At 40.9% G+C, this 27,664-nt stretch overlaps 1 protein-coding gene across 1 annotated transcript in view; it reads right to left on the bottom strand.

Annotated features, from left to right (window-relative positions):
* The window catches only part of STAB2 (stabilin 2), a gene marked incomplete at its 5' end in the record, with an annotated part of 77,649 nt that extends 51,083 nt beyond the window's left edge, over positions 1-26,566 (bottom strand). Inside the window, 17 exons of the mRNA XM_010153897.1 lie at positions 3,860-4,012; positions 4,963-5,043; positions 5,899-5,952; positions 6,437-6,556; positions 6,649-6,711; positions 7,481-7,624; positions 8,877-9,026; positions 9,691-9,773; positions 11,512-11,645; positions 15,561-15,694; positions 16,257-16,453; positions 18,389-18,514; positions 18,819-18,914; positions 21,323-21,392; positions 22,084-22,169; positions 25,638-25,753; positions 26,433-26,566. Coding sequence (XP_010152199.1) covers positions 3,860-4,012; positions 4,963-5,043; positions 5,899-5,952; positions 6,437-6,556; positions 6,649-6,711; positions 7,481-7,624; positions 8,877-9,026; positions 9,691-9,773; positions 11,512-11,645; positions 15,561-15,694; positions 16,257-16,453; positions 18,389-18,514; positions 18,819-18,914; positions 21,323-21,392; positions 22,084-22,169; positions 25,638-25,753; positions 26,433-26,566 — 1,941 coding nt within the window. The remainder of the gene's footprint in view (positions 1-3,859; positions 4,013-4,962; positions 5,044-5,898; positions 5,953-6,436; positions 6,557-6,648; positions 6,712-7,480; positions 7,625-8,876; positions 9,027-9,690; positions 9,774-11,511; positions 11,646-15,560; positions 15,695-16,256; positions 16,454-18,388; positions 18,515-18,818; positions 18,915-21,322; positions 21,393-22,083; positions 22,170-25,637; positions 25,754-26,432) is intronic.
* Positions 26,567-27,664: the final 1,098 nt, after the last annotated feature.

Below are 27,664 nucleotides of genomic sequence, written 5' to 3'. Positions count from 1 at the left end.
TTGATGTAAAGTCTATTTTTAATGTATCCCTCCTCTATTTTTTGTTTACTAACTCTTAAAGTATTATCATAGGAGGTAAGGAATGAGAATTGCTTTCTTCTGCCAAAGCCTATCCAAAATAGATCTTACCTTACCTGAGAATAGAGCTTCTGTGAAGTCACACAGACATACACACACACAGAGTGGAATGGGTTGGAAGGGACCTCTAGAGATCATCTAGTCCAACCCCCAGCCAGAGCAGGATCCCCTAGAGTAGATCACACAGGAACAAGTCCAGGTGGCTTTGGAAAGTCTCCAGAGAAGGAGACTCCATCTCTCTGGGCAGCCTGTTCCAGTGCTCTGTCACCCTCACAGGGAAGAAGGGTTTCCTCGTGTTCAGGTTGAACCTTCTGTTTTCCAGTTTATGGCCACTGCCCCTAGTCCTGTAACTGGACACCACTGAGAAGAGTCTGGCCCCATCCTCCTGACACCCACCCTTTAGATATTGATAAGCACTGCTAAATCATCACCCCAGTGCGTTCTTGCAGTGTTTGATTTTTTTGTTCTTGTTGCCTGAAGTTAAATGTTAATGTGCTCAAGCACAGAAGGAACAACATAAGCCTGCATTAGGTCAGTCTCATCTCCCAAAACTGAAAGGACAGTCAGTTTAAGCTGGGTCCACAAATACTCAAAGTATTTCCTTGGTCTCAGACATATTACCTTCTGAATTTTAGATATCTTTTGTGTGTGTGTACTGCAGGGCTCTTGCAACAGCAAACAACATAATGCTGAAATTACCTGGTGCTTTAATAATTGCCAAAAAGAGACCAAAGTACTGTCTATATTGGGGGAGCAATAATCAACATATGGGGACTGCTTTGGGTATCTGTCATGTCACTTACGATGGGCTTTGAATTCTGCGGACAGGTAGCCAATGCATGTGATAAACAACTTGTACAGATACCCTAGATGGAAAAAATGAGGATAGTCAGTTGAAAAGGCATTATACCAACTACTGAGATGCATACTTATGGATGGCATACCCTCTAAATTTTTAAGTACATCTGTTCTGTGACTTCTAGCTGTCACAGCATGAATCTAGAACTGAACAGCAGCACCAGGGCTATATCCACTGGCTCTAATTTTTTTGCTGAGTGGTTGTTCCTTTCCACCTTCCCCTTTTCATCTTCATTTGTCCTTTTCCCATTCCCTTCTTTAAAAGAACTGGCATCTTCCCAAACAAATCAGTATGGACACGAATGCACTGGTGTCCTTTGCTCAACCTGGTGTAATATATTAAATGGTATTGTCTGAGGATCTGGTGCGGTCTGTACACAAAACTTTTAGGAGCTTTTTTTATTATTTCTTCCTTGGAAGAGAACAAATTAGTTGGCTTGTATATAGACAGTGTGAACAGAGATTTGTCTTGTGAATAGGTGGTGAAGAGAAATATGTTCTTTACTTCCATGTCACAGACCCTGTATTGCACTATGATCCTGCTGTGTATAACTGTTTTTATGTCTTCACTTTTTGGTTGCTTTTACCCACTAGCTAATTTATTGCCATGTGGCGGTGACAGAGATTGGGCAATTACAGCACTAAGGAGATATAAACTCCAATGGCAGTTTTAAAGGTGAGTCCTCTGACAGTGCAATGACTTCAGAGAGGTTGAGCCTTACGGTGTGTGCATATGGAGTTTGTCAAAGCTGAGTTGATCGTGACTGCTAATAGCTATCTTGGGTTTCAACCAACTTAGAATAAATCCTGGGGCCGTCATCCGATGTGTTACTTCACTGTGTTTCATAATCAGTGGACATGTGACTATGAAATGAACCTTGAATTATGGCATTTTCCCCACAGACAAGCACTGGAGCTGTGGGGAAAGACTAAGGTACTGGTTTGAATTTAGTAGTCCCTCATGTTGTACAGTACTTAAAGGAATAAAGGACCAGACTTACAAAAGGATCTGGGCATCAAGCAGTTGAGGTACCAATGCAATACCATGTTTTAAAGGTCTGTGGGTCAGTTCCATTTTGGCAAATACATGTGAGTGTTACAAAAGCTCGCTGGCAAGCTGTGGCTGAAACTGACTTAGGCTCTGAAAATTCCCACAAGTGCCTCTTTGCTCCTTTAGAACCTAACAATCTGGCTGATTTCTGTGGAAATTGTTTCCAGCTGTTGGCGTTGCTCTCCCTGCTGCTTAGTGCCACCCTGTCACCTATTTGCTCCCTTTCTCCATCTAGGATAGTCTCAGCCATTGATGTGTACCTGCTCCCTCCTTTTCCTGAGGACAGGAGTTCTGGCTCTCGCCTCTGCCGTGCTGCAGACGGGGTACAGGGAAATATGTCTGCAATTCCACACAAGGTCTGATCTGCTCATTTTCAGCAGTAGGTGAAGATACTGTCTGCATTGAGATACCTGAAGCATAGACATGTGTTTCCTACCACCAGGTCTGTTGGAGCAGGATGTGGAGCAAGATTGAGTCCTGCGGTTATTACCAGCATTCAGGTACAATGACATGGATCTGTGAGCATAATGCTTTCGTCTTTAGGGATGTACAGTTCTTGTAGGGATGCACAACTACCGGTTCCTACAAGGTTTCTCTCTCTTCACTGGTACAGCAAGTAGAATTTACAAGCTGGCATTGCTCTTGTTTTCTGAGGGTGATGTTGCACGATGGCAGCTAAGAACAGCAAAGCCGCTGCTCCCTCTGGTATTCTCCTTGGTGGCAGCACTCTGCTTAAAGCACTGGATGTTAACCTGTATTTCAAAATATGCATGAAGCTTTCAAAGCTGACAAAAGTTCCTGATTTCCGTTTGGGGAAATTTTTTTTGACAGACGCTATTGTTTTGTCTTTAAATAATTTTTCATAGCATTGCTTTAGGATTGATCAATGTCAGACATAGTTTGTAGGCAGGTTCCTGGTAGGGAGTTCAAATTACTGGAGCATTGATTGCCTTTTGTATTGGATTGTATTGTATTGCCTTTTGCCTGGTTTATGATTACATTGTACATGTGGCACTTCGTAGTTCCTGCCAGAGGTAAGAGACCTTTACTGCCAGCTCTTGTGTTTTCTTCATTAAATTATGATGCTGTCCAGCTCTGCTGGGAACCTTTCAGCGTTGTGGTTCTGGACTGTTGTAAGTTAAGATGGCAAATGTTTTGCATTACTGTATCAGAACTGTTACTGGCCCAGATACGTGCTTGAACATGGTCCAGTAAGAGGTCACTAGTGCCACGCTTACTGCAAATGAAAAGCTGTCTGATACTCTGTCATCTTACCAGAAATAGAATCTGAGTGTTAGAGAGCAAAGGCCTGTACTGTGTTACCAAACTGAACCAGGTATGTTGAAATTGCCCCTCTGAAGTATGAAACAATTTTGTAATTCCTAATTTGAAGAAAACTGGAAGAAAGCAGGGCTAGGGGAACTTGTGGCTTCCAAAAATAACATCTATACTAATATAAAATTATTTTTTACATTAATATTTTAACTTGCTGGCTAGTTTCTGTGCATATTCAGTAGAAATGAAAACATAGATTTGAAGTTGTTTCCCTAGGAACTGGACACTGCTTACCAACTACTTGTAACCACAGGTGGCATTCAGGAACTGGAGGAAAAAGTTTAACTGGAGAGAGAAAGGACAAGTGCAAGAACTAGATGGATTAAAGTGGTATAGAAGGTGCTTATATGAATTCCCTGTTTGCAAATTATTTGTGTCTGTGCAGTGCTGCTACCCAGGTGACTGTATGTCATGGAGACACTAATTTTCAAAAATACCCCCATTTTTATGGACAATATTGGAGAAAGTAGTGAAGAGGAAGCTGGAGTGTGTTATTTGGAGCAGTTAAGAGCTATTGATTTGTCATGATCCTCTTACCATTGTGACTTGGCTTTTTGTCTCATCACACCGGTGTGGTAGAATTGGGACAATTGTGGGTGGGATGAGGACTCCTGCAAGGGTGTAGATGCGACCATTTTTTGCAACAATATCTGTTTCTTCCATTTTTTCTCCACTCACCAAGACTTGTCCCTATGAAACAATAGATTATTATTAATAACAAAATTTTCATAGCTTTTCAATTTCTAATAATTTAATTTCAATAATTTCTAGTAATACTTTTTAATTTCAATCTATTTTTTATTAAACTGGTTTTATGTGAGAGGCATGCATATGTTGTGCATGTTCTTGGATACTGATCTGTGACAGTAGTACCTGAGGTTTTCCTCTTAATCTGCACTGTTAGCCTGTGGAACTGGTCTAAAACCCTGGCCGAAATGGGAGGACTGCTGGTGACTTCAGGCACTGATTTCAGTGGGCATAGGCATGCTTTGGCCCTCAGTCTGGGAAAGAGGGGGACAAGTGTGAGAGAATCTGATCTATTCAAATTCACAGGAGAAAAAAGTCATCTTTCTGCATTTACTTATGCAACTGCTCTGCCTTTATGAGGATTTTCATAGATGCATCTCTTCTCTAGAATGTTCATATTTGAGTAAAATATGTAAAGAACAGAAGCGTTCAACTTATTGGATAAGTTTGGCTTAGCAAAAGTACTGCAAAATTTAACACTTTCAAAGTGTTCACTAAGTTCATCAGAATTAGAGACTATAGTGTTAAAGGGAATAAAAGAATACCTATATGTGCACTGAGAAGCATTTAAAATAACCAAAATATGTAATAAAATTATTTAAAATATCTTGATTTATGTTCTGCCTAGTTAAAAAAAAAAGAGGATAATTCCTGGACTGGAGTTAATCCTAAGAAAAAAGAAACTGCAGTCTGTCCTTATGTGCCACTCATTTGCACTGCATCCTTTAAAATACTAATTTCTAACAGCAGGTGGGAATGGCAAATTGAAAATTTCTGCCTCATTATTCCTCTGCTGATGTCCCCCCTCCTCCCTTTTTTTATCTCCCCCTGCATGCAAACAGTTCCCTCTGTCAGAGCACGCTGTTTGCAGGTGGAGGCGGCCTTCGACTTACGGTGCTGGTCCTGTTAAAGTGAATGAACTGCTTCGCCATGCTTCTGACGTGCTCTATTGAGACGAGGCTGGCAACCTCGAGCTGAAATGAATGAGAGTTGATTGAAAGAAATGCAATATCGGTATTCTTCTCAAATCCAGAAGGATTTAATGAGAAAGACCACCTTTCTCTTTGGGGTGTGCAAATGACCCTGTCGGCTTTTCTCCAGCTACGTGGGCAGCATCACACTGAATAACCTGCTTGTGTAATGAGGTTAGAGTGATTAAACTTTGATTGAGATTGCTAGCTGCTGCATCTGAAGAGCTTGTTGCCCGAAAGGATATTTATTTTTCTCCTAATTATAGCAACTAGTCTAAGTAAAGTTATCACTTCTCCCTAAAAATAGCCCTGTTTGCATCCCTAGACCATTGTGATGCTATCCCATGAAGGGACGCGTGGATCTCGTGCCTCTGCTCTCTGTGATCCTGCTCTGTGCTGGGAGTGACCTCCACCGTGGATACTGTGAGCGGTGCCTTTTGCTCAGGATAAGCACATCCTTCCTTCCCTGTAGCAGAGGTTGGGGTGGGGATGAACTTCATTTTCCTTAGCCTTGCTGGGTTCTGCTCTTTGTTTCCAGTAGAAAAAGGAGAGAAAAACAGGGGGTTTATTTAGAGAGTAACAAAATCACCTCTCTCTGATAAACAGAAGTCTAATCTTAGTAGAATTGGCTCAGACTGTGCTTTATTTCGATAGCAACAAGTACTTTTCCTACTACTCTTTCCTTCAGCCCTGCCAAGCTGACAACAGTACCTGCTGACAGCATTTCTTGCTCCACTGCAGACTAAGGTCTTAGGTTCAGGATGGTGGAGGTTGTTCTTGGGAAATGTCTACATTCAGAGTGGCAAAGGGTTTGAAAATGCTCTTACACTCCGGGGTCAGTAAAGCAGCCACACTTACCTCAGTGCTGGGGACAATGTGGTATCGGACCAGCTCTAGCAGCTTCCATGAACCCTGCCAAAGCAGAAAAGTGGCCATTTCAGCCCAAAATGAGTCACACAAACCCAACCTGGCCTGCGAGAGGACATGGGGGTGAGAATGGCAACACTGTCTGGTGCACCTCTGGGTCAGTGGTGGTGCTCAGCTCACAGCACGCAACCTCCCCTGTGGTGTCTGCTCTGTCTGTCCCTGCCAAAGGCAACACCTCCCAGGAGAGGGTTTGGGTCTTTGCCAAGGCTGTTCAAGCTGTGCTGGCAGGGCAAGAGCAGAGGAACGAGGACCTGGTGTTGGGGGATTGGTGATGCTTCATAGGACGGGAGGACCCAAATCCTGTTCTTCTCTAGACGTTACCTTTAGACGTTAGAGATGGCTTAAACCTCGATCACAGGAGCTCAGTTCAGATGAACACTAGCACCAGATGAACGGGGGAAAATGATGTACATACACATCTACTATATACCTACTACCTAAGAAAGATTTGCAGCATAGAAGACTATACCTCTGCAGAAAGCAGGTAATCCAGAGCCTCAGCTTTCATATTACTCACAGCCTCATTACTTGGAACAAAGACTGTGTAAGGTATGTTGTCCTGCTGTAAATCCATTCCCAGGCCAGTTTTCTGTTGTGGTTTAAAAATAAAGGTGAAATTACATATTGATGTTGAAGAACATCAGAAAATAGCTTTATGGAATTGCTTTTCTGGATACTTACCTCTATCAGAGATGTAAATTGGCTGTATCTTCCATTACCTTGAAGTACTGACATTATGGTTTCCTGACATAAGATGAAAGTAAGATTTATTTCAGTTGAGAACATGGAATAAATACCAATTCTTATAAGACACCTTTTTGAATTACTGTATGAGTCTCCAGTTATTACAATTGAATGTGTTTGGTTTTCCTTATTGTTTGCGTGGCTGGTGGTGTCTGGAAACAGCTGAGATGGTAGCACTCTTGTCCTGGTGCTATACTGGCTTATAGTTAGTTTGTTGTTGTCCTGAAATATTGTGTGTGGGGAAAGTGTTGTTATATCTTAATTCCCAATAAGAGTGGGCAGAGAAAGAAAATATTTGTAAAAACACACTATGGGAAGTGAATGCTCGAAGAAGTATGTTAGGGCAACAAAAAAACCCAAAGCATCCAAAATTATCAGTTTTTATAATATTAGTCTTTCATGGGGAGGGATTGCTGCTTTGAATACAAGTCTTGCTTGATACCTGGCCAGACATCCCTTGTTTTAGTATGTTGTTCTGGGGTTCACTGAGATGCGCTGATTGCCTGCCAGTTTGTCACAGAGAGTGACCAGCCATATGCACTAAGTACAACAACATCCTCCATGGGTCAGCTTGGCAGAAGAGCAAATGTCCATTTGCTGTCGATACTGTGACATTATCTTTCACTTTGAATGTTGCTTTTCCAAGCTGACACGCAGCAGCTCAGTAGAGTTTGCCTAGCTGCTGTTGGTCATCCTCCTTGGCATGCAATTAATACGAAGCTGTTTTATAAGCAAGCCTGACTTTGCAGGTATGTAGCTTACGGCTCACCTCTTTGCTGCTTTCAAATGCTGGCTCCATGTTGTCCATGGCTTTGTCAATAATGTGCAAAATCCCATTGGAAGCAATAATGTTTCCCTGCAAAAGTTTTCCTTTCCTTCTTCCTCCTTGGATTCTAATTCTTAACTGATTATCCTGAAAGAAGCCGAGCAATGGATAGTGAGATCTTTATTATGGAATGGCAACAGAGAGATGGTGAGTGTTCCATAGTCTAACACCCCCTTCTGTTGCCAACACCTGGGCTGTTTAAATCTGGAGAGGCTAGAGGTTGCTTCCAACGCTTATCAAGGAAATGGAAAAAAATTCCTTTGACTTTGGACCAGGACTGTGTTATTTTGTTCTGGAAAAGCAAAGTTCAGAAGAGAAGCAGGGACAGGCCCTGTGGAGGGACCAATGTCTCTAAAAGGCATCTGATGACTGTTAGTAATAAAAGTCTGACAGGAAAAGATTTAAGATGTGATTGTACTGAAAGGGTCAACTCCCATATTTCCTTATATTATATGCATATTTAAAACAAGAAAATGTTGCTGATTCTGCAGTGTACTGAAGCCTGCAGGAAACTAACAGGCCTCAGACTACGGTAATGTTTTCCTGTTACAAATGGAGTGTGTGCTCATTAAAAAATTCAGTAGAACTCTCTTCTCAAATGCCACTAACTTACTAAAAACCATGAGAAATACTTGATTTCAGCCTTCATGTGGGCTGATCAAGACCAAAAGCAATCCTTCTAGATTGTAAAATCTAGTATGTCAGCTGCAGAGAAGGATTTTTTTTTAAATGTGGGATCAGACTGTCCTGATGTTTTCTGACATCAAACAAGCTGGGCTAGTGATGAACTTCTTGTTTTTCATGATGAGTTGCTATGTGCACTTTAATTAGGCTGAAGGCTTCTCTTTGCTGTGTCATTCTCAGGATGCTGATGCCCAGTGGGTGGTGGGATCTGCAGTGCAGTCGACCCTTGCTTTGTGTGAGCAATACACACAAGTTTCCAGTATAAAGCCTGGGCTTTTCTCTCCCCATGCCCCCTCTTACTTCACATGGGCTCTCTTAATACCCCCCACCCCACAGCACTGTTGGTCGTGCCTGCAGTTTTAAGAATATTTTGGTTTTAGTATACATTTTCAGTGGTCTGTGTTAGATTTGTATGTCACTTGGTGATGCATCCATAAAGGTAATTTTTGTTTTCACTGGTTTTAGTGCGAACTTCGATGCTGGTGAGGTTTCAAGTTTCACTTGAACTCCTTGTGATGCATAGCCACAGTTGTGGTATTCCGTAGTCCAGCAGCTATTTGCAACATGACATCTTGCTGTGGAAAGACCTTTCATACTCCTTGTTGAGTGAACAGAGAGTAGTGTTCTTGCCAAGGTAGGCTGGAAGGCCACTTACCTTTTCGCCCTTTGATATCTCTCCTGGCTTGCCAGTCAAAGTATATATTGCATTAGTAGTATTCAAGACACTGGTATTCAGTTGACCAGCAATTACATGGAGTTTCACAAAGTACTGTGCTTTCTGTTTATTATTTAGAAGATCCTTTATCTAGAAGAGCATAAGAAAAAAGATGTATTTTAATACAGGCTTCAGCTAAAAACAGAGTCATATAGTGAGTGCTTATTTCCTTCCAGCTGTGACATGCTGAAATTATGTTTCCTTCTGAAGTGAGGTGCTAAGGTCTGAACCAACTGGAGGCCTCTCTTGGTTTCTGTTCAGGTCAGCTCATACCCCATATGTCCCTGCACGAGAAGTAGTTGCTTCCAGAATTGTCCTGATCGCAGTGGCAGGTAACGGATGTTGACCATTTGCATATCAGACTACTTAATTTTTTTTAAATTAAACCCATATCTTTTTATCAGTGTTACATAAAAGGTGACCTGTAGGCCTCCCTGCTGAAGATTCAGATCTTAATTCAGCCCCTGCCTCAACTAAGTGCAAAACCCTTCAGCGTAAGCGTGTAAAACAATCTAAAACTTACGTGAGGCATGACTGCGTTCTACCCTGACTTGCCAAATTATTTTGCCTTTTTTCAAGTAGGAAAAAGGCAGTCCCTGGCTCCTAGATTTAACATATCCAGAAGTGTACTAAAGCAAGGAATTCTGAAACTCTTGAATCCAAACACTTTTAACAGACATTAAATTTCTGAATGAGCTAAATCAACCCCCCAACCCCCTCCCCCTGTTTAAACCCCTCCCTGTTATTTACTTACATTTGTACCTTTGAGCCCCTTGTTTGTTGGTACAAGCACAGTAAATGGTCCTAGAGTAGTCAGTGGCCATTCATAGACATTTTCTGAGGAAAGAGGGGTAAAAAAAGTTTAAATGTGTATTGAGAAGCTTATTGGAGGAAGGGACTGTGTAGTCTGTGCCAGGTATGCAAGGGCAGAATAAGAAAGACTTAATCGCTATCTGTGATTATTAAATGTTAGTTTAAGATCCTGAAATTCAAGTTGCTGAAAGATGAGGGGCAGATGGGATGTGAAATGCAGGTGTTGCTGCATATTTGACACGGGATGAAGCAAAATATTCAGAATGCTTCTGGCAGCCTGGATTCTGTGGCAGGCAGACCAGAGTGATGGACATGAAAACAGCATTTGTCTGGGGTTGTGTCTTTACAGGAAGAGGGCCTCCTGCCTTAAATTGGTTCAGTCTTCATGGGGTGAGGGATATGCTGCTGGTAACCTGCTGGCAGTGCAAATATCAGCAAACGCATAGCTGGTAATACAAGCCGATGCACTGAAAGTTAAAGTTCATTTGCTACCCAGATGGTATTTCTGTTACCAAGACAGCAGTAGGAGACCGCTCATTCTGCAGCTGAAGGCATTAAATATTTCTAATATTCAGCTCTCTTTCCAGAGGCTTGAAATCAGAACTAAAAAAAAAAAAATCTTTACATTGGTATAAGTATGTTGTACCAGAGAACATATCTCAATTAATATGCTGTCTTACAAAACAATGTGCCCTATTCTGCTGTATATTCTTAGCTTTTGAAAGACATGAATGTGGAGTCAATGTGTTGTAAAGTATAAGCTGTGTGGTTAATATGTCTTTATAACTTCTGGATAGTAAATCAAATGGTGCGTTTATGTCCAAAACTTAATCGAAGAACATAAAATCTGGATTGTTGCTGTTGGTGGCCAGCACGTCAGGCTCTTTTAGACACATAAGGAGAAATGCACAGAGAACCTGCAATGGATGTCTTGGTGCTGCAGCACTGGATTTTGGTCTCCAGTGCTGAATGTGAAAGTCACTACCAGGCTTTGTCCTTGGCCAGCTATGGGAAATTCTTACTCCTTTCTGATCAGGAATTCAGGTTCTTTAATTGCTGGGCTCAGTGAAAAACAACTGAGCAAATTATACTAAACAGGAGAGAATTTTTTATATTTATAAATTTAACTTGAATATCCAGCTCGATTCTAGCAGTGTTTGTTCATAGCTCACACACGATGATGAAGACAGTTATGCTGTTCTCTTCATGAGATGGCTACAATAACTGAAAGGCTGGAAGCTGTGAGCCCTGACAGGGGCTTCATCTCACCTCTGCAGTCAATTTGGAAACCTGAAGGTGCCCCAGCTGTGGCAGAGGTGGTCTAGTGGGGGGTCCTGAGGATGATGGAGACCATGGGTGGGATCAGTCTCTACCCCTTGCCTCTGTCTCCTGGTGAAAGCAATGCCACTGCTGATGGCTGGGAATAGGTAAGAGGGACTCCAGCTGATGTTTTTGGGGGACTTCTGTGTGTCATTCCAGATCAAATCTCAGTTATCCAAATCGATGAGGGCAGGGAGGTACAAGAGGTGGGATGACCCCATTTATTGTGGGAATGTGTTTAGCACCTCTGCTTGGAAATTCATGCAGATTGCACGGTGTGCTGAGCAAGGGCAGCTTTAGGTGGTCAGAGGGAGTCTGGGGTGAGCAATGTGTGCTGCGTGTCATGCGGTCAGCAGCACCTTCCTGCAGCTGGGGGTGTTGGGGGAAGACAGGGCAAGGTCAGCCCACCCAAGAGGAGTGGACTCTGCATGCGGTCACTTACCCATGAGCGATAAGGCAGATGTCAGCTTGCCTTGCCACCGTCCTCCCACTTCAGCATTCAGATCTTGGAGGCGTTCCATGATGTTTCCGTAGCACACAAACCCATTCCCCACGGAGCCAGCCTGGCACGTACACCTGTGAAGGGTTGTCATTTTAGTTATGTGCTGATGCTCTGTGGTGTCAGCGAGGCTCTCTCTAAACCTGCCCTAGGTGTTACCTATTGCTTCTCTGAATGCATTTTCAGGAAGCACCAATGCATTTATCTAAAAGCACATTGACACACGTTAATCTTTGCTTCTGTGCATAGGGCAGGCTGTGGCTGCTTGCCTGACGTGATGTCCTTCCGTCAGCTAGGCTGGGAGGCAGCAGTGTCTGTCTTGCTGGCTCTCTTTGAAGAGGGGCTATGTGGTGTCGCTTCTGGTCCCCAAATGTGGTTGCTGGAGCCCAGAAAGCCACGAGGCTTGTGGGCAAGAAAAGGCTATGGCATAAATGCGTGGGGTGCCAGCCTCGCAGCGGGGAGGTGCTTGTGTGAAGCTCCCACTCGCTACGTGGGACTCAGCAGGATTAATGGTAGTTATGTATGAAGAAGGTGATGGCAGCTCATCAATAGTCGTGGTAGCTCTATGGGACTGATAGAAAAAGGCATGCAGGGGTGTCAGCCCTTTCAACAAAGCAAAGTGGTTGTTTGCTATGTTGCCCTATAAGTAACACAACCGTTTTGAGCAATGATACTTGAAACACACTCTTTTTCAAAATACACTTTATGCTTGTGCTGTCTCCACACTGGAAATAGCATCTTGGTTGTGGCATGCTGGCTATCCCCTTAGGATTCCAGCCTGTGGGAAGTGTCAGTGCTGCATGGCTGACCCGGTCCTACATATGTCCAAAGCAGGCTCAGGTTGTGGTGCCCATGAGAGTGACGGGCGATGCCTCAAGGCAGGCTCAATGTCCTCACTGCCTTGGGAGGGCAGCATATTGAGCAGCATGTTGCAGCCAAGGCAAAATCTAAAGGAAATTTATGAAAGAACAACCCCAAGTATTAGTCTGACATTTTCCCTCCTATGAGGGAGGGAAAATGGCTCATGAAAACTGAATCTTATGGCCATGAAAGACCTCGGCATCACAAGAGAGGTGGGAAGAAATTGTTGTTTGTCCATGTGATTAAGAGGTATTTGTTACTAAGTGCTGACAGGTACAAATGGTGGTGAGTTTCAAAGAGCAACTGGGACTTCCAAGTGCCTTGATCTTGTGTCACCTTGACTATTCACTCAGAGAGATGGTTAGTACTTCCTAAAAAATGTGGACTCTTTAAGCCTGCCTTGATGTGAGGGGCCATTGTTGCCGGACGGTTTTGCCAATCTCCGCTCTTTCTGTTGCACGCTTCAGAAAATCAGCCCCTGCGTGGCTGCTCCTAGGAGACTGGCTGGTGCTGTCAGCTCAGTCATTTACTCATCTTCAGTGCTAAAATTAAAGCAGGCACTTGTCAACATGTAGCACGCACAGAAAGAAACCCTAACTATAATTAGGAGGCTAAACAACTATACGGTATGTGTTGCCAAACATCGGCTTTTAATAGTGCTTTTCCTAATTAAGTCTCCAGCATGTCAGTATTCATATAAGCCTTATCCACAATGATTCACCTCTCTGGATATTTTTTCTAAAGGCATCGTTAGAGGAGGAACATTACTGCATGCAAGCAAAAGATGTTAGTTATATAACTAATGACCTAATTATTTGTGTGTGCTGGTTGTTACAAATGTACTCTTGCCATTCACACCCCACAGTAGTATCAAAGTGATGCCAAATCATCTCTTGTTTCCCACGTATGGTCTCTACCATAGCTGTTTCTCTGATGATAGAAATCCTGTTTGAAAATCCCTGCAGTCCTTGCAGTCTGGGGGGCTGCATATAGACCCAGAAGGGTGCTGGGATTTTGGCCAAGAGGCTCAGGTTCAAGCTTTGACTCCTTCTGTTCCAGAGTAAAAATAGAATTCTAACAGCATCTTAATTTTTTAGGATGCAACTCTGGTAGTGAGCCCTCTTCTTTTCGAGTAAAAGAGAAAATATTTGAGTTTGGTTGAGGGAGTTCTTCTGGAAACCAGAGGGGTTATGGTTTAATATACATTGTAATTCTGCATCAGTGGAAGCTTCGTAGCTTCAGGATAATGCTGAACATAATTACTTTGCTGAAGCAATGCCATAGAAAGTGTCAGCACTCACTCAGGAAAGATCTACGTGGGAACAGAAAACAGAGACAATCTTGTTTTTCCAGGAGGTTGCTGTGTTATGTTCATAAACTGTTTGTCTTTTCTACATATTTGCTTGTATAAGAAGTTTATTCTTATACATAGAGTCACTTCTACCTTCCCCAGAGTCAATCTCAAGAGCTAACAAACAGCACAACTGCATCTTTACTAAAAGCAAAACAAACAAACAAAAAAAGGAAGCAATGCAGGTTTGCGGCCTCTGTTACAGCTTAGTGGTTTAGAAGAAGTAAAAAAAAAAAAAATGCATTAAAACAGTTCCTCCCAAATAAATTTAAAATGTGGGATGCAGCTAAAATACAGTGTGTCACTTATCAGAAACAATTTACTGCGCCTACATTTACTAATCAATGTTTTTCTTTGCAAAATTCCTCTTTGCTAAATGGATTTTCCTTGCTTGGAAACTATTCAGTACATTTTCAGGTTTTTGTAAAATAGATAGTTTTAGTTTGATTTGAATCCCACTTCTTTCTTCTGTATTTGTTTTTCCTATTACAGGTAATTGAATGAATGATGTGCAAAGCATTTGCATTGCTTGTTTCCATACCTCAGTCCATACATTTTTAATTTTACCATTCTAAAATTCTCAAAACTTCCTCAGTTGTTGTAAATGGAGCCGCAACAGTGAAACAGTGACAAATTAGGAAAGAAAGGTCCTGATTTGTGATATGGAATTATATTTTAAATTTTCAAGTCATGTTGTGCAGTATAGTAGTATAGTATAAGTATATACTAAATGCAGTTTGCATAGTATAGTAGGCTCTAGAAATGAACTAGGAGATTGTCTAGACAAACTTGTTTGAAATGTGCAACGGCTTGCACAAAAGTGATGTTGATATTACACTGTAAGAGAAAGCATGATGAAGCAAGAACTGGCAATAAGAATACTCTCCAGAGTAAACATTTTCTGTTTATAGATCTATAGGATAAATAACTTTTTCCCAATATACAACTAATGGTCTGTCTTGTCTTTTACATTCAAACTCTCAGCTCCCAAAAACTAACATTTCAGGGACACCTCTTTAAAACCAGTATTAGCTATTACTGGGCTATTTCAAATTCTTTGGTTTAAGATAGCTTTGTTTAGTGTTAAAGCTGACTTTCCTCCTAACGTCTGTGTAGCAAACGTCTGTACAGGAAAACAAACTCTGCCAGAGGTTCTCCAGTTTCTCACGTGCTTGACTCGAGGCTTTGAGGAATCTGCCATGGTCAATGTTGCTTTCACAGCATGGATGGGGGTCAGATTCCCTAGTTGTATCTGTATTAGTACACTTAAAAAGAGCAAGGGCTCCAGCATTATCCCAGAATAATTAATGCTGATTAATTTTCAGCATGCTGCCTGGCGTGTTTCTGGCCCGCACCAAGTAGTATTTTCTCAGTCAGTTCCCAGGCACTGTTGAAGGGACAGTGTGAGCCAGGGACTGCTGCCAAGAGGCAGTTACTCTGCTTTGGAAGAAGAGGAGACTGTAGCTGTGAGCCAGACAGTGCTGCTTTCCCCAAGGAACAGAAAAGAGGTCTTGGTCCTTTTTATTTACTAGTGTAGAAGTGACTTCCTGAGTGCTATAAAAATAAAACTTAATAGGTATTAGCAATTGGACTGATGAAATCAAACACTATGCTAATTGGTTGACCCTAACCCCATTAAATCCTGTAATTTGTCCTTGAAAAAGAAACCATTGCTGATAACTTCAGGAGCTGTTCATCCCCTGGATTTGTTTTAGCAGCCTGTTTGCTATGAGGAGGAGGGAGAAACTGGGTAAAAGCTTTAAAGAGCAGAGAGACTCACGTAATCTGTCCTGGTGCAACCATTGAGCATTTAGCTTTTTTATGGCAGGTGTTGTTTGTTTCACAGATGTCAGTCATGCTGCATCCTTTCCCAGGTACAAAGTTTGTGTAATGCTCCTTGCATTCACAGTGTGACTAAATAAGGGTCGGAGAGGGAAGAGAAAAATTAGACATGCAAAAACTGCAGAATAAGGCATACTTTCTGGAACTAGGGTTTAAAGACAGTGAGCTTCTGAAGCCTTAGTTAATCATCTGGCAAGTTCAGATGTCATATTTATACAACTTCCCTCTAGATTTTATCCACTTCAGGAAATTATTGACTCTTAGATAAATTTCCTTTGGATAAAGCCCTTTAGATCCACTTTTGTTACCAGAGAATATTTAAAGTCAGTGTGGGTAGACCAAATGTTTTACCTCTGTTCCCTCCATTTTGGCAAATCTGAGCCAGTATATTCTAAGAAAAGAACAATATTGCCATTCCCGTTTTCAGAAGGGGAAACATGGCATACATACATTGAGAAGGGAGGTAATGGGACTCACTCCTGGTCAATGGCAGGACTTATGCCAAACTATGAGTAAAGCTTGGTCTCCTTGAGGGTTGTTCACATACCATCATGGCTTCCTTTTGGAGAGAAAGGATTATTTCTTCTTAGGCAGTTGACACAGGAAACATCCGGGACACCCATTCAACACTAACCTTTCCTGGATTATCATATATGCAAACTGTGGACTGTGCAGGGCAATTCCCATACGTTGATTGGCAAGGGTCTACAGGTAAGCAGACTTGGCCGTCCCCTCTGTAACCTTCTTGACAGATACATTTGTGCTCATTTGGTCTGAGGTAAATGCAGTCGGCATTAGGATCGCAGACTTTTTTGGAGCACGGGTTGATAGCTTGTGGGGGGGAAAAAAAAAAGTGAAGCAAATGAATTATTGCCTGCAGTTCTCAAATTGAAGACAAAGATTTGCCAGAGCACCTCCATGCCAAACAAAGTCTGAGTAGACTAAACTTCTCATAACAGCCAAGTCCAATGTATCATGGTGGCACAAAGACAGAAGGGAGGAATGTGTTTGTACTAACATAGCAACAAACTGTTTGCTTTTGAGCAGAAATGATCTCTTAACTTGGCAAATTGAGCTATAAACAGTTTAAAACATGTAATGTGCTCATTAAACTATCACAACTATTTCCCTGTTCTTTGAGAAGGTCAGGTAGCTGATACAAGGTCTGTACAAGCTTTATGCACGTGTTAGCTTAGTTGGAAAATATGTCTCAATACAATAGGCCTTCGCTGTTTTCTTTCCGGTTATTAAACAATATAATGTCATCCATTCAGCTATATGGAAAACTGGCCAGCAAGCGTGTTAGTCACTTCTTCCACACTGGGCTAGTTTCAGGACTGGACTGGAAGCTCACTAGTTATTTTTATGAGCCCTTTTTTTCAAGGCAATGTCATTGTTTGTTGTTTACAGTCCAGCAGTGCTTGAAGAGCATCTTCTAACAGCTTTGTGTCCAGTGTAGGATGTGGTCAAGCACACATTGTAGCTAGAAGGTGGCAGGCCCCAGACTCATCTAAAAGGTGGTGCTGCTTACTGTCATCCCCTCTCTTCCCTTTCTTCCCCCTTATCTGGGATTGAGAGACTTGGCAATGCTCAACTTTGCTCTTTGAAGCCTTCTCTTCTGTTCCAGTGTGAAATCGTGCACATATTCGCATGCTCAAATTGACCATAAGCAATGCCACCTCCATGCTGAGTCTGGGGCAGCTGCTGCTGTGCTGTGCTTATTCTCTGCTTCTTAGACAGTAAAACGTAAAAGACACTGGCTTAAGCCACAGGTGACCCCAGCACTGGGACAGAGAAGCAATGTCCACACAGGTTGCATGAATGCAAAACCCAAGACTGGTAGGGATACTCCCATCTTCCTTCTCTGATGGTTTCTGCAATTTCTTTGTCTCTCACTTGTCTATGCTGCCTGCTAGATGAATGACACGTTCCCTAACAAGCGACTTCGTGATGTCTTGCTCTTGTATGTTGTTCAAGCCTACTCGGAGAGGACTATGCCATAGTTGGGATCAAGGGGGTTGAATTATACAATGTAAATATTCCCAAAGAGGATAAGTAGTATTGTATTTCTGGCCTGATCCAGGCCAACATTTACTAAATAGTGCTTCCAGCAATGGATACAACTGTTTTCTTCATTGCAATCAATCTAGAAGGAAGAACTGGTGCTCTAAGACATAATGCAACTAGACACTCTTGTAATACAGCTAATTTGAGCATTCAGTGGCAAGTTGAGGAGTCTATGAAGACAAATTTAAGATGGACTTTTATTTCTAGCTGAGGTGCTATTATCTGTGTTTCCTAAAAAATAGGAAAGCTAAAATGAACTTGTCTGTAGAGTTTATGCTTAGTATTGAAGCTGAGCTGCTATTTAATAAATATAGCCACTTGGTTGCTGTTACTGATTTTTATGGAAACAAACTGTGAGGTTGAACTTTCAGTACAGTGATGTGATAGGAGTGGACTTATAAGCACTGACAACCCAGTTTCCACACTACATGTTTCAGGGGGGTTTACTACCTTTAGTCTGGTTATATGGACTGAAACTTACTAGCAGTTGGACTGGTGTGCTTCTGGAGCACATTTTGGAGTTTAGTTACATCCAGAAGGAATTTACTTTGTGCAACTGAGGCTGCTTTTGAGGTGTGAACCCAAGAACAATTAAGTCAAGACAATGGTGGAATTTGCTTCAAAAGTGCACTCAGTATCTGAACTATAATACCAATGATGTTGTATCTAAAGGACTCTGTAGACATGAAAATTACTCACGTTCACATTGTGTGCCGTCCCTGTAGTAGTTGGGCAGACACGTGCATTGCAGTTTTCCTCTGTCCTCACCCGAGGCAGTGCATCTGGAGTTTGCAGGGCACCGCAAGGCCTCACATTCAGCTATTGCTAATGGACAGAGGGTGACAGGTTAAACTGTGTTTGCTCGCTGCACCAGGATATCTTGCACCTTGCAGTATACCTGTTCAAAGTATGCCTGATTTAGGGACCATCGATCCCATTGCTGTCGTTCTTATTCTGGTGATTGAAGCGGTGATGATGGTTGTGGGAGCTCACAAGCAGGGTTTGAGGTTCGGTGTATGTTTGGTTGCTCTAGATTGACTAACTTGAGACTAATTTTACATTTGTCCTTGCCATTTCTAACTGTACCAGAGCTGTTGAATGTATCCTACACAGGAAGTAATCTACTTACGCTGATCACAGCTGGGTCCTCTGTATCCAGACAAGCAAGTGCATCTTCCATCTCCTGCAATTCCACTGTTGCATACTCCATGAACACAGTTGCAAACTACAGGGAGACATGGATTGTCTTTACCAAATAATAGTGGTGCTTGGAAGGCATCATTAGTGGTTACCCACAGCAAATAGTCCTGGCTAACAACTGTTAAATATTAAAAAGTGTGGTTATTTATTTTTTTTTCCAAAAACCAAGCTTTGACTTGAGTTCCTGAATTTATAGGAAGATCAAAACTCAGTTACATACATCGTTAAATAACATACTGAGTTTTGCAGGCTGATAATAGCCTAAGGGCCTGAAAATCTTCATGACACTTGTGATAAACACCAAACTGACCAGTTGCTAATACCATAAAACACATGAAATTTGACATACATTCAATTTTGAGCCAAAATTGAACATAACGTGTAATGTAAGCCATTTCTAGAAATGTTAAAGAATTGCTCAATTTTGCTTCAGTTTTGTTCACCTTTCTCAAATGCCTCTAGGACAGATGAGTTTTGCGACTTCCCTCCCTCCTCCAACACAATTTATTTAGTTAAAGTGGTAATTAATCACTGTGTAGGTCTCAGGACTTTTTTCTGGTCCTGTTCCTATAGTCTGCCATTTCTGGTAATAATCCGTGTAACTCTCTGTGCACAAGACTCTATTCAGAGTCCAGGCAACTAAAGACCCCTTTATATATATGTGTATTTTTTTTTTTTAAGCTTTATGTATACTTAAAAAGCTTTATAGTTGTAACTTTTTCAGTTATGGTAATGATGATTTTTAAAAAGGCCCTGCACAGTTACACTTGGAAAAGCCTCTAAGAAGTACAGAGTTGTATTGGTGACTTCACATTTAAGCTACGGTGATATTGTGTATCCTTGTCCCTTTACAAACACATCTTGTGTTCATGAAAATCACGTACAGTAATTAATTAATAATAGTCTACCTATGTTAGTAGTCCTAATATAAAACCCAGGAATGGCTAAAGTATTGCTGAAAAGCAGTCAGTCACCAATGCACAGTATTTATAAGTGTTTAGAAAACCTGGAGGAGCTAAAATATCTGAAAGCTGAGGTGTAAAATGTTGCTTAAATTAATATGCAATTGAATCCTCCAATAACTTTGTGGAAAATGATTACATTTATGATATTGAATTCATTAAAGTACCCTATTTTGATGAAAATACTGGCTCAGTTACATTTCTGTGTATCAACACTGGCATCCAGTGGACAGCTGGTGGAAAAAGGGCCTTTGAGTCAGCAGTGGTTGTAGGGTTAGTGTAGAAAGATCAATACAGATAATTTAAAGTGAGGCCATTCCTGACACTTTTTAGACGTAACTTTATGTAGAGGGAACAAAAAGAATTTTGCTTAGAGATGAATTACTATTACCACTTAAGAAAGAGGTGTTTCTTAGTATTTTTTTTTTCAGACACTTTCCTGTCTAATGCTCAACAGGGGGAGAGGAAGGTAAATAAAATACTAAAAATCATTAAGAAACAAGCAAACCTGGAAACCATTATACAAATACATTTGTGATACATATGCATTTTAAACAGTGCATGTGACTTGGATCCCTCCCTCAATGTCCCACTTCTCCTAATAGAAATAGGGCTAATCAATGGAATCTACCAGCCAAAACCCAAAACTAAACCAAATTCACCCTTTTTCACACTTTTGACTTGATGGAGCTTCTTGGCATAGAATACTGTGGAGACAAAATGCAGAATTGGACTCAGAGGCAAAGTAGGTAATTTCTGGAGGATGGATCCAACAGGAGCCTTTAAACACTGCAATTTGAATGCAATCTCTGGTTGTTTGTTTCTTTCCCCTAGATATCAACCATTGGCCTGCAGTAGGGATACTGGACTAGAATGACTTTTGGCCTGATTCAGAATGGCTTTTTTAATGAGTCAGATATGTTGACTTCAATGCCCCACGAGTATTTCATGCCTTAACACAGATGCTCCAGTTTGTAGATTTATTTAAAAAACACACCAAAACACTGTAAGCCACTATAAATTATGCATTTGATATGTTTCCACCCAATATTTTAAGTAACATAACAATCTCCTATATTCAGAATATTAAATGCAAATCCATAGTTTATGGTCAAAAGTGGATAACTCAATAACTGGCTAAAAGGGAGGCATACCTGCAGGAACACAGAGATGATTCTAATCCCTAATTTATTTGACTATTGGCTATACCAAAGATGTTCAAGACAAGATTAAGATATTTCTGCAGTGGTACACTAAGTGTTGTCTGTACTGTCCTGAGATAAATATGGCCCTGCTATGAATGAGGAATTGAGTAGCTGCCTATGTTGCTTGCCTGTTGTGTTCTCTGAAGCAAGCAGCAAAATGGGAAACCCTTAGACCCCTTACCCATCTCACTGTGATTTCTTAGTATCTAAATACAACTTTCAGTGACCACCTTTTGCCCACTTCAATAAGGAAAGGTCAAAGTTACCTGATGTGCAGTCAGGACCAAATAAATTATCTTCAGCACATTTTTCGCAGGCTGTCCCACCAAATCCTTCCTGTGAATTACACCATGGAAATCAAAAATCAAATCTCTAATTTATCTCTATATAGATCGATACATGCTTAGCAGCCTGAAAGCAGCATGTCTAGCTGCCAAAAAACAAACAAACAAACCCCCCAAAACACCCAAAACCCATAAAAGGTTCAATCAGCAAATCAGAGATCACTACTCCGTCTACAAAATATTCTTTTGAATGTTTTTTTCCTTTGACTTATTTTAAATTTCTAGCTCTTCAAATGGAATCATATGTTTTGAATATCAAGTTAGCAATAAAGAACAATAATCAAGCCTAACATCCAAATAACTTTTAGAATGGTTATGTTGTATTTTCTAATTCTCACTCTGTCTCTTTTTTTAGTGTCCCCAGAAGATGTGCTTTTGATGTAATGGAAAGATTAACCAGCAGAGGGGGGAGGTACAAAAGAATCGAGTTGTTCTTTTAAAAAATTCTTTTTGACTGAAGTTATAAAACACTGCACATTGCACTCATCGCAAAGGAACATTGTATTGAGAGTATAGTCCAGTCCCAGACCACACAAAAAAATTAACTCCAAGCAGATAATATCTACTGTTTCTGTAATACTTTCCTTTAATGAATTTATGCAGTGTGGGATACATGATTTCTTAGCAGAGCTTACATGTTACTGTTACTTTTTTGTGGTTGTAGTTTAAAAGGAAGGACCTACCTGACAAATGCACGTTCCATCCCCATTTATACCCTGGGAGCAGCGTCCTCTCCTGTTGCATGGTGATGCAGCTCCTCCCGGACAGGCTAGAAAAGACAACATTTAAGCCATCCGTCATCTTGCTCTGACCCTTATGCTCCCCTTGCACATTAGGGTTGACAACCTCAGTGGCTGCAGGGTTTTGGGCCAGATCGGGACCTTGAGTGAGGGCTGCTATTTTGCAGCTGCCCAAATCTCTTCACTAGAATCTCAGTTTCAGCAGAGACCATCACACTGTCTTGTGTTGGTTCTAAAATAGTGACTGTAGTCAAAAGATTGCACAAAAAATAGTTTTCTTATTCTGAAGTAACGTATTGATTTTTTTTGTGATCCAACTCTATCTGCAGAAACTAAACTTTTGGCTTTTGTGATATGAGTGGTGTTTGTCTGACTGCTGCTTCTGTATATTAGTATAACCCTGACTGATTGATTGAAAATTTGTTGTCAGAATTACACTTGATGTTACCTTAGTTTAAGTAAGACACTGTCTTTTCCCCACGCATTGCATTTGATTTATGTGGAAAGCTTTTCCTTTTCTCTGCTACCTCCCATAAGACTGTGATATTTGATCCAAATGGTCTTGGAAATTGAAACTTGGTTATTTCATAACCCACTTCACTTCTGTCCAATGTACTGTGGTCGCTAGTAAAACTTGTATGCCAAAGATGCACTATGCTCTTCAGATCCTCTGTAACCATGGTTACAGGCAGCGGTATGCCAGGTGAGACAGACCCTGACCAAAATCCCAGCCAGCAGGAGAGGCTAGAAACAATGACAATTTCCAAATCAAAATAGTTTAATTTTTGGCTGAATTTTTTTCAGTATTCAAATTTTAACTAAAATGTTGCCTATAAGAAATGCGTATTACAGTCATTTTAGTCAGATTGTTCTGTCAGGTTTTTTTGCCCCTGTAAGCATATCCTAATTTTTTTTGTAGTCCTGTAGGCTCTCTGTGGGCATGATTTATTAACTCCCTTCCACAAGTCCATCCTTCCCATAATTGTAGTTTCCATTAGGTACCATAATCCTGATGCAGATGGTCTCGAAATGTATCAAACTCCTACTGCCCTCACGTGTTCTTTTCTTTACCTTCCTGGTAGATTTATTGCTTACAAAGAGTCTCTGTTCTGTGTGGGTGAGATGGGCAGCACTGGATTTATGCCTCCAGTGAGTAACTTCATCCCCATTTAGAGTGTTTAAGTGTTGCGGAAGTTTTCATGGAAATGAGTTTGATTTCGACAGTGATGAGCAAATAAGTGGAGGTGTATGTGTATGCACCTGATTTCAGTGAGGCTTTGGCTCTATACCAATCCGTTAATATTTCTTAATTTACTTCTTAATGATAAGTCTGTGAGGTCCATTGGATCTGAGCAGATTTCTTGTGAAAAAACATTAAATAAACTGCACTAAAATTTTATCTATGTCATACATTCTGAAATAAAAAAGATTTTTTAAGCATTAAGATGAAACAACCAGAAATTAGTTAAATTAATAAATATACTTTAATCTTAATTTGGCTTTTAGCAAATCTTGTTTTCTGGCTACCACGTGATAGCTAAATTTCATCTTTAGGACTGACACAGATGCAAACTGTTTAATATTTGCTCTGAATGGAAAAAGTTTACCTGCAGTGATGCTTTTATTGAATGTACAAAGGTAGAGGAAATCATGAGAAATCAGTTTGTGGTATAAATTCTAGGAAATGACACTTTAAAATGCTTGAAAAATATACTTATTCTTTTTTTTTTCCCCCCATTGATAATCATTATGCTTCTGCTTGTCTTCACTACCTCTTTTCTGTTGCTTTGATACCACCACCAAGACACAGCTTTATCAGGAGTTTAGCAAGTGACCATATTGTTATGCACTTTGGTCAAATATTTGCTCAGAGCTGGGGTAGGGAGTAGCTCCCACTGAAGCCCATCAGTTAACACATGTGGGCATCTGAGCTCCACCAGCTTTGGCATGTGTGGTTGGATGATACCACCAGTGTTAAAAGGCTGTGCTCTCTTCCCCTGGGCCTTTCCCCCCTGTACTCTTCCCTTTTTCCATGACATCTTTCTGGAGAGGTGTGGGCGTGCAGCTTTTTGGCTCCGTGTGCTTCGCGGGGAGGGGAAGGGGACAGAACATCTTTCATTCACACCGTGTGTTTCAGTGTGTGCTATCGTTTAAGGAAGTCAGAGTGCTATTTAAGACCTAATTTTGTCATTGCCATCAGATGCTAAGTATGAAGTAAACCCCTAGTCAGGGATTTTTCTCTGGCCTCAGGAAGGACCGTCTTTCCTCCAAACATCTCGTGGCACACTGTATGCTCTTAGAGAGATTGCGATAATGCAAAGAGCTATTTTCTTCCTCCAAATGACAGCAGAAACAATGCTGAGACCTTGATTCTTTGCTTTTTGGGGCCAGGAAGTTTGTCCAAAGGAAGAGAGGGCTTCCTTGCCTCTGCAGCCCCCTGCCCGCAGTGACTGCAGGCAGGATTCCAGCCTGGGGGCAGCGAGCTCCGTCCGTCTTGAGAAACACCCACGTCCCTCACGAGGCCCCTTAGAGCACCCTGAAGATGGGATGAGAGTCGTGCGTAGCATTGCCTACTGGGCACTTAAGCTGCATTTGGTGGAAAAGTGGTAAATCACCATGCAAGTGGTTGTCATCAGACGACAGGACCACACACTACATACTCAGTTCCACAGAAGTAGCTGGAAGTTGGATTTTGATTATTTTGCTTGAGTAGATAAGTGACAGGTGCTTAAATCTCAGATTGGGCCATGCTAAAAGAATTTTTTAAAATTTCTTTTGTGGACAAAAGTGGTTCAGACATTGAACCAGACCCTGACCCTCTTAAAGGAGGAAATGCTCTGTCTGGGCAGGGAAAATTCCTCTGCAGGTCTTGATGCCCGCCTCACTAGCCTGAGGTTTGATTTACTTGTGGAGATGCTGAAAGGCTTTTCCTGGGGAAGGGACAGCTGGAGGAGAGTCATTCCTGATTATCCATTCTTCAGTAATGGCTGTTAGCATTTGCTGGAGGTTCAAAAAAACTTGGAGAAAAAAAACATTTCAAGTTAAGCTGGAAGAAAAGACCCTCCTTGCATCAAAAAAATAAAGAATGAAAGACATTTGGAAATATCTTTAGGCTCAGGTAGGGTATTTTAGACCTAAAATGAAATATTTAAACTTGTGCTTTGAAAATTTTGACGTTTAAAATCGATCATGGGGATCCTCCCAAATGAAAAGTTACTTTACAAATATTCACAGAATTTATTTGTTTTAAAAATCTCAAACCCAAGGGGGTTCCCTGAGGTTTTAAATATTTTTTTCTATGAATTTTCTCGTTTAAATGAAACTTTGAATATGTGGTTTTCTCCAAATCCTCTAGGTTTAGGCTGAAAACTGCTCTTTATTCCTATAATAAGCTCTGAGTAGCAAATGTCTCAGGTCAAATAGCTTCTGAAAAGAAGGAAAATCACTGCTTCACTTCCACTCAAATTCTATCAAAAAAAACCCAAAAAAGAGCTTACCCATGCAGTCTGGACCCCAGTGTCCCTGGCAGCACTCAGGTTGTTCAAATTCCTTCATACAATGATGCCGACATCCCGGAAAAGAAAGTGTGTGTGTCTTAATTTCTAGATAATACCTGAGGAAAAGAAGTTGGAGCTGCTTTAAAGTACTTAAAGGCCTCCTATGGGGAAAAATTAAATTCTTAACCTCATCTTCTCCTTTCAGTGTCAGACGAACATTTTAATCTTAATTGTATTGTTTTACAATAGTAGATACAGTTTTATTTAGTTTTTGCAACCTAAACACAGGCGTTTTCTCTAAGTTTTGATTTAAAGTAGGTTGGTTTGTGGTTTTTTGGTTTTTTTTTTTTTTTTTAATCTGAAAAGCAAGATTTCAAATTTATTTGGAGAAATTTCTTTCTGCTTTTTGCCCTCCCCCCTCCCCACCCCCCACCCCGGACTGTTATTTGTATAATATATGATACAAATGATACATAAATATAATTTATATGATAATATTCCTGTATCATAGGATATTTATATAACATTTATATCAAGTATGCAGAATAAAAAAAAAGTGATTTTATGATATCACTCAAAAGAAAATCTGATAGGCCATCAATAGCAATGTTTATTTTCCTCTTATACTATTTGTTGATTAAGTTTAGGCTTGAAGTGCTCTGAGTGAAGCTTGATTTCTGGAGTTGGTGAAGCCAATGGTAAATGTTCCTTAAGAAAATTCCATAGAATAGCACATTTGTAATACGAATTAACATTTTTCTAATTCACTGAGAAAAGCTCCAAGAGAAGAGATACCTGCAGTCTGGTATCCCGGTCCCATTGGAAATTTTGGTGTAACCAGCAGGGCACTGGGTTTCAAGGTTTAAAGAGCAGGGTAGACATTCAGTTTTCATTCGAATGAGCAGCTTTTGATCACATTGCTTCTTCATCTGTAATAGAAGATTAATTAAGAAAAAGGAAAAAGTTCTCTGAGTAGGTTTAACTCTGTCCCCAGTGGCATTGCTGAAAAATGACAAATTCAACTCTGCTTTGTTCTCACTCACAGCCACAAGCTCTCAGGAGCTCCCCGCTCTGAAGCTAAACTCAGTAATAGACCACATGGGGCTTTGCAGTAGTCTCATCTGCACAAAGTATGTCCAACGGCTGCAGGATCAGCCCTCTAAGTGCCATGTTTCTCCTAAGAATGCTTTATCAACAGATGCTAAGGGCAGCAGACTGAAAAGCCAGGTTATGAGACAGCATCAGCCGACAGAGCATTAGTTCTCAAGTCACCTCGCAAACCTAAAGCAAGATGGGGAAAGACAAGTGCCAGCATGTGCCTTCTCCATTCAATGGCAAAACTAAACAGAAGATGTGGAGGAGGTTGTTCATAGTTCCATGCACACAGAGCACAGCACAAGCCTTTGTTGATAGCAAAAGGTTTCATACTATCAGCTCCGCCATACTGAACTAAAGGACTACAGATTTTCAAATTGGGGTAAAAGAAGGACATCTAGCTTTGCATTGAAATCTGGTAGAAGTTATGGGCCTGACCCCACCAGAGCACAGTGAGAAGTGCAGCCTCCTCTTTTCTTACCTAGAGAAAACAACAGAATGAATCAGCCCAGCTTGGGAAACCTGGCTGTAGTCCTCCAGCTCAAATGCTGGGGCCTCCTGCCCCTTGCTGTGGAGGTCCCAGTTTCAGGAATGAAAATCAAACAAATGACTTGGGAAAGAAGCAAAACAGAGAAAAGGCTTAGGGTGTTGTCACAGCGGTGACATTGTGTTTTCTGGCTGTGGGATCATAGCTTTGAAAATGTCTATATATCAAAAATAGTGTCTGTTTCCTGCTACTACAACAGCTGACTTATTTTTAAAGCAAACAAATCTCTGATGAACTCCATTTAATATTGGATTCATCTTCTTTCTTCCCAATGAGTATTTGTAGAAATTAGTTCATAATTCACAAATGGTGAGAAATGGTCTAATGCAAAATATGATCTTCAAAATCAACAAAAAGTAATAAATGAAATAATTATTGAAGAAGA

This window comes from Eurypyga helias, unplaced genomic scaffold (assembly GCF_000690775.1).
Source record: "Eurypyga helias isolate BGI_N326 unplaced genomic scaffold, ASM69077v1 scaffold7216, whole genome shotgun sequence".
NCBI classification, from domain to species: Eukaryota; Metazoa; Chordata; class Aves; order Eurypygiformes; family Eurypygidae; genus Eurypyga; species Eurypyga helias.
This window is presented reverse-complemented; position numbering and strand designations above follow the sequence as displayed.